Genomic DNA, 13,326 nt, shown 5'->3' with positions numbered 1-13,326 from the left:
GAAGAATACTTACCTCCGGAACGCGTCACATCCGTCACGTAGCTAGAAGGCGGAGACTGCAGAGCGTGTAGCAGAAGCGGGGAACGCTCGCGGAGGTAAGTAAAAGGAGCCGAGTGCTCCAACAACGAATCGATCACTCGATTAATCGATAACGGAAATCGTCGACAACGATTTCCGTTATCGATTATTATCGATTTTATCGATTCGTTGTTTCAGCCCTAATTTTAAGTGAAGAGTCAATAAAGTGGCATGAGTCTGGCAGAGGTATTTGGGTAGATTGTAGTACAGTAGGTATGGGAGATTTAAGTAAGAAGATTAAATTGGCTTTTGTGTTGAGTGTTGGGTGTAAAGTGGAAGTCCTGTGGGTGAAGCATTTCATTGAGCATAAAATACACTGCTGCATACAGTAATATAGGTTAGCATTAACAAAAAATTGTTTTTTACTCAAAGGAACTCCCTTTATCTGCAGACCTGGAGGCGGCCATTGTTGTCAGTCATGTGTGACACCGCACTGAGCTGATGCTTTATTGCAGTGTCGGTGCAGTCTGTCCACCTTTAGACCATTATTAGTAAGAGTGTCTGGATTGGGAGCTATTCTATTGTTGCCATTCTATCTTTATCATGTACATCATAAAGAGTCAGGGTGTTTGTCTAGTAGATTTGGCCAAAGTAACAGAACTAAAACACTTAAAAATGGCTAATCTGCATCTGCCTAAAATGTTATATTATAGAAAAACTATAGCTGTTTACACATGAGTGACCCTCTGAGTGACCTGGTTTAAATATGTTAAATTCAATATTTTTTTTTTACCAAAATTGTGTTTCATTACTCATTTAATCTCTGAATATCAACTGTGAAATAGTATTGTTTGATAAAAATACAAAAAAAGCAAAACTTTTCCACAGGCAGAATATCCCAAAATATATAGCTTGTCACAACACAAAACAAAACTGTTCACTCGTTGGTGTTAACATTTAATTGAACCCCAAATCCCTCGGAGATAGGATTTTAGTGAATACAATGACAAACACGACAAACACTCTACCCCTTCCTCTCCAGACCTGACTATCTAAAACCCGCTGGTAATCCCGAGTGTTCCTGCAGTATATGATTGGCTCACAGACACTAGAAGTGGTATACAAGGTGCACAGGGTTCCTCTGTTTTTCTTAAGATCCTCTTTCCTGTGGCTCTTTTAGGATATTGGTTGGGTGGTGAAGACTACTATACTCATGAAAGATGTTATGAAAACAAAGCAATGAATATATCGATTTGTGCTCTTGACTTCCGAGATGGAGAAGCCCCAGCTACTGAATATTTAAATAAGTATTCAACGCACGTATTTACTGAAAGAGCTCAAGCTCTTATAGCCAATCATAATACTGAAAAGGTAAGCTATTAAAAAAAAAATATAGGAGAATCGGTGTGTCTTTAGCAAAAGTGGTCAATGAAGCCATACTGCATAGGGCCAGCAAGTATGTATTTAAGGAAATACATTTGAATTTGAGGCATATCACTACAGTTTAGCGTGTGTGTGTGTGTGTGTATGTCACTATCCATAGGATATGGCTGTCCTGTAACAGGATTACTGACCTAATAAGATGTGCAGCTGGACATCACATAAAATGCGTAGACTAGATGGGTTATGTTACATTGAATTCTTGGTTTCAACATGCACGTATAAGAATGAGGAACATATCACCATAGTGTAAGCCAGGGATGTATGTTGCAGGCACATGTATATATACTGTGTTAATACACAAATATACTAGCCACAAAAACATATAATTGTATATTATATACAATAAACTAAATTCACTAATAACTACTTTGCTATGGATTTATTAAACAAAGCCAGAACAAATGCTGTCAGTTGAAATACCTTTCCTATACATGTATTTTGCAGCCCTTCTTTCTGTACCTGGCATACCAGTCAGTTCATTCACCCCTGCAAGTTCCCGAAAGCTATGTGGAACCCTACAGCTTCATCAAAGACAAAAACAGGCGCCTGTACGCCGGGATGGTGTGTGCTCTGGATGAAGCTGTGGGAAATGTCACAGAAGCTCTGAAAAAGAAAGGAATGTGGAACAACACAGTTTTTATATTTTCGACAGGTAAGTGAGAATGTGCAGTAACTGCTGTTGATCATTCATTTAATTCTCCTTTAAGTATTTTTCTCACAAGGAACAGGGTGGAGTTTTACTTACAATCCACGTGATAATGGGGACCCACTTGGGAAATCCTCAAAGTTCTAGCAACCCAATTTCACTGACTTATCCATACTTGCAAAAGAAAGGCTAAATCCATACCAGGCTGTAGATTCAACAGGGATGTTGCAATTAGACATGGGCCAATTGGCCTACTTTTTTTGTGGCAAGACATTATGTTCCCTGCCCGATCGGTTTCGGAAAAAAAATCAGGGAGGTAGAAATTTTTTAATTTGAGAACTAAATTTGGTCCCTGGTGCCCACATTTACTCATTCTCTCTAAATGTTTCCCTACCTTCTCTGGTGACCCCTTGCGCATTTTCTTGTTCTTCAGCTTCTATCTTTGTCCACATCAATCCGGACATAACCTGGTGCAAATCTCCACCAAAACGCAGACGCTTCTGGTGACATCATCTTGGCCAAGCCTCCAATCGGACTTTTGTGGCGCTTTTGGTGACGTCCTCTCATCCGATTGGAGACTTGGACATAACTTAAATAGCGGTAACCTAAGGTTAACTTCCTCCGAAATGTCAGAGGATCGGTTGATAGGACGACACCAAAAGCGCCACCATTTCGGCAGAAGTTTGCTCCGGGTTATGTCTAGACAAGGATAGAAGATAGTAGAAAAAAGATGAAAGACAGAAGCTAGGTAGGGAAACTTTTAGAGAGAGCGTGAGTGCGTTAATGAGACTGTGAGAGTATCAATGAAATGTGTTTTTTGTCTGCTTCATGGGGGGGTCTGACCTTGTTTTTGTGGCTTCGTATAAATTGCCAAATTTGCAACCTGTACGTGCACATCCGAATGCAGAAGTCTAGTTTCAATCAACAGCTTTTAGCTTATGTACAATATTCTGGTTACACCTTTATGTTGAAACATGTATTGCTGTATTACGCTGTATTTTAGTTCAGGCAGGTTCATAATATGAACCAAACTGCAAGTGAATGTATGGGCTAATGTTTTTAGAGGCAGCATGACCATACTGGTACAGCTCACTCTCCCCTCTTATCCCAGTCAGGAGCAGAGCCGTAGTTATCTCCCCACCTATTTTTTTACAGAGTTTATTTTATTTACACTGCCTTTACACACACCTGCCCATAAACACACATATACACATACTCTGCCCTCACACACACACACACATGCACATACAGATGCACACACCACATATACATACACTGCTCTTACACACACCTGACCATTAACACACATGTACGCAAACGCTGCCCTTACACACAACTGGCCATACACACTGCCTTTAGACATAACTGCCCATTAACAGGCATATACACATACATTGCGGTTACACATACATACACACATATGCACATACATACATACATACATACACACCAGCTTACAAAAACACTTATAAAAAAGGTCTGAGAGGTGGAATGGAACTTTGTGGAGTCTGGCTACATGTGGATCTTTGTCCTGCAAAGCTGGAAAGGAAATAACACAGGGAACCATGCTGCAGCTCTGAAGTGTTAACATAATATAAATGTGCTCAAAGTTCTGCTCTTACACACACCTGCCCATACATGCACACAAGCTCACAAACATTCACATATACAGTATATATATATATATATATATATATATATATATATATATTATACATACACTTCCCGTACACCCCTTTCTCCCCATCTCTTACCTTCCTCATCTTCGACCCTCCATCCTCTATCCTATATCCTTTCGTGGAAGTGCAAAGTCTGTCACTTCAGATTCCGGCTTCCGCGCTCCCTCATCACTATGCGCCGGCTATTGATGTAGAGTGTGGGGATGACGTCATATCGGGCGGCTGTGCGCCCCCTCGCAGCTGCGCCCAAGGAAAATGCCTCTCTCGCCTTACCCTTCCTATGGTCCTGGTCCGGAGATCTGGACTGCTACATGCTCCGTTTTAACTCCCTGGCTTAACTATTCATTACAAAGGGCCAACAATGATAAGTGCCTCCAGTGTTAAGGGGTTAGCTGACTGTATGATGAATAATTCAATGGGTCAGGAGACTTCAGAGAACTCTCACCAATTTAACTTATTGCGGTTGAACCCTTCAGAATGTATATTGAAGTCAAGGAATGGCGAATACCAGGTTCCTGCAATCTCTTCCTTTAGTGAACAAATGCCATTGTATTTAGCTGGTAGGTAGGAAAGCCTCCTAACTATATAGACCAACTTATATCTTTAGTTCTCAGATGGAGCAAGGTTTTTTTTGTTCTGTTTTACCTGCTAGTGAACTGTTAAGCAAAAAAAATTCCACTTGAACCTAAGCTGTTTTTTTGCCCTTGAAGAGGGTAGTTTTGAGGATCCCTGAAAAAAACCTGCAATCTAGAGGACATTTTTATTGCTCTCCTAATAGACTGTAAGCTTCCGAGAGCAGGGCTACCTACATCTTCTGTATCAGCATGTCTTAATGTATGTTAATTATTGTTCTTTTTAAATATTTAAATAGTCTTTTGTATTCTTCCTCCTTGAGACAGAGATACAGAATCTACTGGGGCTCTATTAGTAAAACATACTGATGATGATGAAAGGCCTGACCATCGGCTGCCATGTTCAGTCTTCCACCTCTTGCTTTGATTTCAGTGTATAGGTGCCCTCTATGTGTTGACCCAGCCCTTGGTTTAATTCATAGCAGATGTGGTTTTTAGATATTTGTTATCCTTGCTCTATGTGTATTTGCTAAAATTAAATCATCTAAATGTCTCGCGTGACGGTACTTTCCAGTGGACGTTTCCCTGGCTCACACCGTGTACATCACACAGAACGGCAAAAATCCTCATTATCAACCAGGCTAGAATCCATTAATTATATCTCAGCAGGAAGCAGGCCTGAATGCGCCTGGCAGTTGACGATATCTGCTTTTAACGATGTTTCTAGCTATTTTTCCATTACTGACTGGCTTATGGAAATACTTTACTGTGTACTCCATAACTTCCCGTCCATATCACCGTTCCCAAATGGTAATGACTAATGCTGGAAAAAGGCCCAAGTCAATCTGACTTCTTCTTTGGAATTCCCCTTAGCAACAAACTCTTATTGTTAACTCCTAAGATGGTCCAGCGATGCCACCTATGCCTTCAGTTACCTTAGCTCTGTCCTAACTTGGTGGAATAGCCTCTCAACAGAAGTAGTATAGACTAATACATTAGGGAAGTTTAAACACCCATGGCATATGAGCAACACCAAGGACTGATTAAGATTGGAGTCTTTTTAAAGCATGAAAAACTAGCAGACTTGATGGGCTGTCATCAAATTTTAGGTTTCTAACCTACTCAGTATTTTGTAGAATAGAACAGTTATAAAAAAATATATGAATGTGTCCCCTATAGGATATTACTCCTCACAAATCAGGTTTATTCACTGAAATAATGATATCATGGTGTGGTCGGGGTGTGTGTCTTCTAACAGTATTCTCCTATGGCTGCTTAGAACTTTACAATGAAGCTAATTAAGTTAGTGATCACTGTAGATCCGGTTATACTTTTTATCACTCCTTTTAACTCACAGTTAATTTTGATCCGATAAACATCCTTCCCCTGCAGATCTTTAGGCTGCCATTATAGGTAGTCCAGCATCAGCTCCAAGCTTATGGCAGCTGTCTCTTGGCATCTTAACAGCCACCATGGCCTGTAGGTGGAGACATGTTCTTTCTCCATCATGCCTTCATCACCTGCTGACGTGAGGCTCCGGGATAAGACGTGATATCCTGACGCCCAACATCAGGAGGCATGCAGAAGAGGAAGCATTTCTGTGCAAAGGTCTGTGCTGGATTCTGCACAGACCACCAACTTGCACCTATGGGGTGAATCTTGCCTTAGGACATTAGAGATGGCCCTGAGGCAGTTGTGTCATTTTGGGTGACCATCTCTGCGCAAACACCACCCTGAGCTGATTCTTTATGATAATGCTAATAAAGTCCTGTTTATCCACAGACTTTAATGAGTTGCAGGGTTCATCTGGGTTGTTAAGACTGAGGTATTGTATTCTATACCACTTGGGAGTATGTGTGGGAGTCGGTGCGTTTGTGTAGTAGATTCATGGATAGCAGAGCTACTGTGACGAGCACAAAACTAAAAACATTAAATCATGTGAAAACTAAAATTGTTTTAAAAGGGCAAGCAATGCAACTTTTTATGACAAGCTTTCGGGAGCTCTTCTCCCTTTCTCAAGTCCGACAAATGTTTTAGACTTGAGACAGGGAGAAGAGCTCCCGAAAGCTTGTCATTCCAAAATTCTGTCCAATAAAAAAGGTATTATCACAACATACTTATTCCATCTGTTATTTGATTTTGACACCACTGGACTAATACGGCTACAACCTCTACTCATATATATATGTGTGTGTGTATCTACCGCTTTATAACTGCCCCCCCCCCCCGCCTAAATATGAAAGCTGGAGACGCCACTGCTGACCGGCACTCTCGGCAGCTCTTATTTTCGATAGACCTTTATTTCCATATTTATGGATGTTGCTCATCTGTACCATAGAAGACAATTTAAGCAAGATTGCAAAAATTTGATATTTTTTTTTCTATTTTAGTATAGGTTTTTGTTTTATCTGTTATCACTAATTATTTGTTTAAGTATTTCTATGATTTTAAAAGAAGGACCTACAACTTCTATATGCCACTCTGGCATTTAGGGGGTTAAAAGGCATATTATGGGGCAGAGTGGCATATAGGGAGGTATAAGGCATTTCAGGAGGCAGAGTGGCATATAGAGGGTTAAAAGGCATTTCTGGAGGAACAGTGGCATTTAGAGGGTTACAATGCATATCATGGGGCACTCCTCTCTGACAGCCAGGGAAGGTCTGTGCGATGGATGCAGACAACCCCCGCTGCTAACTGCACCTCCTTCCGGCTGCAGCAGAAGTTGCCTACGCGAATCGCGTAGATGTCTACCCGCTGCCCCGACTACACACCTGCAAGTCAGACGCACCGGTAAGTTTGGGGGGGTGGGGGTGTTAAATGGGGGGCATAAGGCAGGAGGATCCAGGTGCCCAGCAGCACTGCAGGGGATCTGGATCTTTGTCTCATAGTCAGACCTATTTGAGGTCTGATTATAAGATGACCCCGATCATTTGCTCTGAAAAAAACCTTGTCTTATAATCGAGCAAATACGGTACTATTGAGCCGTTCTTCTAAACGCATTCCCTCTAATTTTATTAAAATATGAACAAGGGATTAAAACAAAGATTCGTAAAGATTTCAACTGAAAATGATTTATTATATAATAAAGAACTCGGAATAACAAAATTTCTGGCGGGGCGTCCGGTCTTCGTATAATGTACGGTCGGGCTTGTTGTCGGCAGCTCCTCTCAAAAGCAAATAAACATCGGTGAAGAAAATCGCCTGTGATGTCACACTACTGTCACGGCGGGAATGCTTGCTGCTGAGTTCAATCACACAACATACACAGTTTTATTTCCAGTAATATAATATATTGTTTAATTATAAGTTTTTTTTTATCAGCGTTAACTTTATGCTGCATTTATGTTCTAATATTCTGACTGTGACACGTACGCAGAGCCACAGCAAAGCAATGATGTCACATGTAGGAAATAGTCAGTTAGCTACTATTTACGCCCTATACTTTCCCTCTCATTCTCCCTCTGCTGTTCTTTCACCATCTCTCTCGCTCTCACTCCTCTCTCCCACATCGCTTACCTTAGATATGATGTCTTACAATCCAAATGTCCAAAGAATTGGTATAAAAAATAACATTTACAGGCCAAATGTGTAATAAAAGTATCCATTAATTTAAAATTGAGTGTATCCTTATAAATACAAACAGGTGCCTACCTCTTAAGAGGGACAGCACCGGATACTTGCATTTACACTGCCTGAGAACAGGTTGATTTTCAATTAGGATTATAAAAGCAGTACCTGCAGAAATATTGGGTCTTCGTATTATGGGCTGTCGGGCTTGCTGTCGGCAGCTCCTGTGTTCTCCGTCGCGTGTTTCTTTTTATATATAATGAAGAGGACAGCAAAACAGCAGCGGAACAGCCCGAAGCAAGCGATCATCGTGTTACATTGTAATCATTTGTATTTTCACCCTCTTGTTTTTGTTGCATGTTTATTGAGAATGACTGTACCTGGAAACCGTTGGGGTTTGAATCAGATTCTCTGGGTTTTTACCCCAGTTTCGGGGTGAAGGGGCAGATTCTCGGGGTCACATAGTCTGGACGCTATTTCTTCCTCCTGTACACCGATTGGATAGAAGACTCTCAGTTGGTGCTTTTGCTTCTGATATAGCTGCTTGAATGCAGGTGAATATATCGTTACAGCTCAAGATTTCCATGAGGACCGGTATTAGAGCCAGGTACTAAGGAAAGTACGCAGAGGTTGGGCAGACTGGACGGGCTGAATGGTTCTTATCTGCCGTCGCTTTCTATGTAATTAGTAAACAGGACTTCATTAGCATCCCCATAAAGCGTCAGCTCAGTGTGGTGATTGAGCCGGGAAAGTCACCCAAAATATCACATGACAACAATGACCACCGCCAGGTTTGCAGATAAAGGGGCTTTATTGGAACAAAATGAGATAAAAGCAGGCAATCTTCTCTGCTGCGCAGCTTTACCGTGCGTGTAACGCTGTATTAAACGCTTAATGTATATGCCTATATGCTGGGAACCCCAAAAGGTGATGTCACCAGTGACATCACAGGGGTTCCCCGGTGCTGATAGCGATCCCTGGGTCCTAAAAGACCCCAAAGTGAATCTCTGTACATGGGGGGGGGGGATAAAGTACATTTTAAAAGGAAATGAAAGTCAATTTTCCCCCACAAAAAATCTAAACTAAATATACATATATATAAAAAAAATAATATACCACCATATATAGAGCTATAAGAATGTTTAACATCTATTCAACCCGTCTACGGCACTCTCCAGTTACCTTAAATAAATTAAGAAAGTCTACTTTGAAGGGAAAAAATGTGGTAATTTGAATTAGGGGGCAGCTAAACTAACCTGGGGGGGGGACTGCCAAAAATAAGTGTTCTAAATAGTTTTCTGCAGTCACTAATTTTCTGGGCAAGAAAGGAAAAACATGCAATGTGTGAAAAACACCAAAATAATAGCTATCGATAAATTCGGAAGAGATTGGAGAGAAAACGGCTGCCTGCAAAGTGTCAAAATGACCTTTAGTAAACTACCCTGTCTTGCTTTTAGTAATATATACTTTTTTGGGGTGGTTTTGGTGTCTCCAGGGCGGGTTCCCTGATCACCGTATTATATACCGACCGGCAGCCTGCTGTCAGCAGCTCTTATTTTCAATAGGCCTTGATTTCCATATTTATGGATGTTACTCATCTGTAGCATAGAAGAAAAATGTAAGCAAAATTGCAAAAATTTGATTTTTTTTCAATTATAGTATAGGTTTTTGTTTTATCTGTTATCACTAATTATTTTTTTAATGTATTTCTATGATTTTGAAAGAACCTACGTCTTCTAGACAACTTGTGCGCGTTCGTCAAAAATAATATTGTGTTAACAAACATATGGTTATAATGAGGAAAAAGTTATATTTTGGTTAAAAAAGGATTAAGCTTATTTAAAATGCATTCCAAATTAGTACCAAATAATATAAAAAATCTAGGAATGTTGGAGAAAAAAAACCTCATTGTGGATCTGGCTCGGTAGAGATTTGCTCTTCGTAGAAATACTTACTATTGAGCCGTTCTTCTAACCGCGTTGCCTCTCATTTTATTAAAATATGAACAGAGAATTAAAACAAAGATTCGTAAAGATTTCAACTGAAAACTATTTATTTTATAATAAAGAACTCGTAATAACAACATTTCTGGGGGGCGTCCGGTCTTCGTTTTATGCGCCGTCGGGCTCGCTGTCGGGAGCTCCCATCTTCTCCATCGCACATTTCTTTTTATAATTGCGGAAGAGGACAGCAAAAAACAGCAGCAAATAAACATCGGTGAAGAAAATCGCCTATGATGTCACGCGTTGTACTGTGATGTCACACTACTGTCATGGCGGGAATGCTTGCTGCGGAGTTCAATCACACAAAATACAGTTTTATTTCCAGTAATATAATATATTTAATTTATCAGAGTTAACTTTATGCTGCATTTATGTTATAATATTGTTCTAACTGTGACACGTACGCAGAGCCACAGCAAAGCAATGATGTCACATGTAGGAAATAGTCAGTTAGCTGCTGTTTACTCCCTATACTTTCCCTTAAATGTCCATTAATTTAAAATTGAGTGTATCCTTATGAACACAAACTGGTGCGTACCTCTTAACCGGGCCAGCACCGGATACTTGCATTTACACTGCCTGAGAACAGGTTGATTTTCAATTAGGATTATAAAAGCAGTACCTGCAGAAGTATTGGGTCTTCGTATTATGGGCCGTCGGGCTTGCTGTCGGCAGCTCCTGTGTTCTCCGTCGCATGTTTCTTTTCATATATAATTAAGAGGACAGCAAAAATGCAGCAGAACAGTCCGAAGCAAGCGATCATCGGTGCTATTGCAGTAATGCCCCACGTTGCGGGGGTCTGTCCGGGTTCGGAAGCCGCTGTCTTCTCCCGGGTCACATCGCCGTCTCCTTTACCCCGTGTAGCTGGGAGTGGAGCAGCGAATAGTTTGCACATCAGCAGGAATGAAAAGAAAATCACAGGCAACATGTTTCTTCTCCAGTGAAGGCCAACAAGTGAATGCCTGAGCCTACGCTCTGTGCTCTCTCCCAGCTGTGCTTTTGTTGCATCACTGGGCTATGATGTCACTCGCTGTGCTGTTACTGCAGGAAGGCTCGATGCTGAGTTTAAATACACAGAGATTGTTATATTGGCTTCCGTGTGTTACATTGTAATCATTTGTATTTTCACCCTCTTGTTTCTGTTGTAAATGACTGTATCTGGAAACCGTCGGGGTTTGACCCAGATTCTCCGGGTTTTAACCCCATTTTCGGGGTGATGGGGCCGATTCTCAGGGTCACACCTTCAGTGCTGCGTTTACATGTGATTTCCAGTTGATCTATACCTGCAATGTTGGGTTTGTGTGTTCTGTAGGTTTATATGTATAAACATTTATGTATACCTGCAAATACAAGGGTTTTTTTTTTGTCTTATTCAGTTGCACGTGCTGTTTCCATGTGTTGTTTATTTGATCTATACCTGAACTACAGAGTGTAAGTAAAAGAGCGGTATGGTTTAGTGAATGAGGGGACAAAGGGACTCTGGGGATGATTACGGGGGGAGGACCTCTCAATGTCACGGTGCAGTCAGAAGGAGGGAAGACTGCACTGACTCCCACTGTCTTTCCCTGATCTGCAGTCAGTGTGGCAGATAATAGCAGGGGCTATTATCAATAAATATTGGCTGCAGGGGCTAATATTAATATATATCCGCAGTAGGGGCTAATATTAATATATATTGGCTGCAGGGTCAAATATTAATATATATCGGCAGCAGGTTATAATATAAGTATATATCCGCAGCAGGGGCTAATATTAATATATATCGGAAGCAGGGGCTAATATTAATATATATCGGAAGCAGGGTCTAATATTTCTATATATTGGCAGCAGGGGCTAATATTAAAGAATGAAAAATAACTGCCAGTTCAGCTGTTATTTTGAAATCATATTTCAATCACGGTCTTTACTTCAAAGAGATAAGTACATAATATGTAGTTAAAAATGCACGTCTAACGTATATATATATATAATATAGTGTATATGTACCGTTTTATAGTTGAAAGTATTACTGTTTACTGTATTACGATTTGCTATTGTCTTCCTAAACCTTAATATGCAAATCATTCTTGATGGGAGCAGTTCATTTTGAATATGGTGTCTCGTGGCGATGTCATAAATTATGGATAGTACAAATTCAGAACCTATTCTCACTTGGTTTATTTTGTTTTGCTTATAACTTATAATTCTGCTAGATCACTTCCCTCATTCACTATACTTACTACTTACGTGTTTTGTTCCATTTATTAAAACATTATCTCAGCTACAGCATTTTTTAAGTAAATATATCTTTATTATCTTTATCATTCAGCTTTAATATGTATATTTTTCACTCCTTTACAGTACATTAATTTTATAAGCACCCCTCAGGTTCTGGGTAACACACCACAGAATATGCTGCAGTGCTAAGTACTGCTAAGAGTTAAAATTCTTACCATATGCATTCATTTGGTCAAGTTTCCATGCTTAATGTTTATTTTTCTATTAAGTGCATTTTTGCGGTCAAGCCAATATGTTATTTATTTGTGCACATACTAAAGAAAATAGTTTTATCCGACCTCATAAGTGGTACATGAACATCATCACATTAGCTGCAGAATAAAAATTGGAAGAACTAATTAAAAACATCCCTATGTTTTAAAATCTGATATTTTATTACCGTATTTGCTCGATTATAAGACGAGGTTTTTTCCAGAGCAAATGCTCTGAAAAATACCCCTCGTCTTATAATCGGGGTCGTCTTCTAATCAGACCCCAAAAAAATGCTGGCGCCATGCTGCTTACCGGTCGCGAGCAGCGTCTCTTCTGTTAGAAGCAGGGCAGGAAGCTTGCAGCGTCCTCACAGAACTCTATCTCCCCCCTCCCTCCTCTGAGGGCGGGGCCAGAGAAGTTGCTACAGCCGGTCCCCTGCAGAAGTCTGCGAGTGGGAGATCTGCAGTTCAGGTGAGGGGGTGGGGGAGGGTTTTTGAGTATGTGTGAAGTGTGTGTGATTAAGGGAATGAATGAGTATTTAAATGTTTGTGAATGAGTGTGAGTGTGTGTGTGATAGCATGGATGTGTAAGGGGGGTGGGGGTTGTAGCATGGCATATGAAGGCTGTAATCCCACTGCTATCATCCCCAGGTTCCAGCATGTACTGGCTGCCTTGGCTTGATAGGAGTGTGATTGCTGTTAGCAGTTTGATATATATATATATATCAAACTGCTAACAGCAATCACACTCCTATCAAGCCAAGGCAGCCAGTACATGCTGGGTTAAAAGGCATATCATGGGGCTGAGTGGCATATAGGGGGTTAAAATGCATTTCTGGACCTCCAGAAATGCATTTTAACCCCCTATATGCCTATATACCTCCAGAAATGCTTTATACCCCCCTATATGCCACTCAGCCCCATGATATG

The 13,326-nt window shown here is 40.6% G+C and overlaps 2 protein-coding genes across 3 annotated transcripts in view; both read left to right on the top strand.

Moving 5' to 3' along the window:
• The window catches only part of ARSB (arylsulfatase B), a 67,380-nt gene that overhangs the window by 7,833 nt on the left and 46,221 nt on the right, over positions 1-13,326 (top strand). For both annotated transcript variants that reach the window (XM_053447981.1, XM_053447980.1), the window contains exons 3-4: positions 1,199-1,389; positions 1,906-2,113. In XM_053447981.1, the coding sequence (XP_053303956.1) occupies positions 1,199-1,389; positions 1,906-2,113 (399 nt within the window). The remainder of the gene's footprint in view (positions 1-1,198; positions 1,390-1,905; positions 2,114-13,326) is intronic.
• Positions 1-13,326, top strand: part of DMGDH (dimethylglycine dehydrogenase) — a 94,863-nt gene that overhangs the window by 38,744 nt on the left and 42,793 nt on the right. The gene's annotated exons all lie outside the window — the stretch shown is intronic.

This window comes from Spea bombifrons, chromosome 1 (genome assembly GCF_027358695.1).
Source record: "Spea bombifrons isolate aSpeBom1 chromosome 1, aSpeBom1.2.pri, whole genome shotgun sequence".
Lineage (NCBI taxonomy): Eukaryota > Metazoa > Chordata > Amphibia > Anura > Pelobatidae > Spea > Spea bombifrons.
The sequence above is the reverse complement of the archived record's forward strand: the minus strand, read 5'-3'. Positions and strand labels throughout refer to the sequence as shown.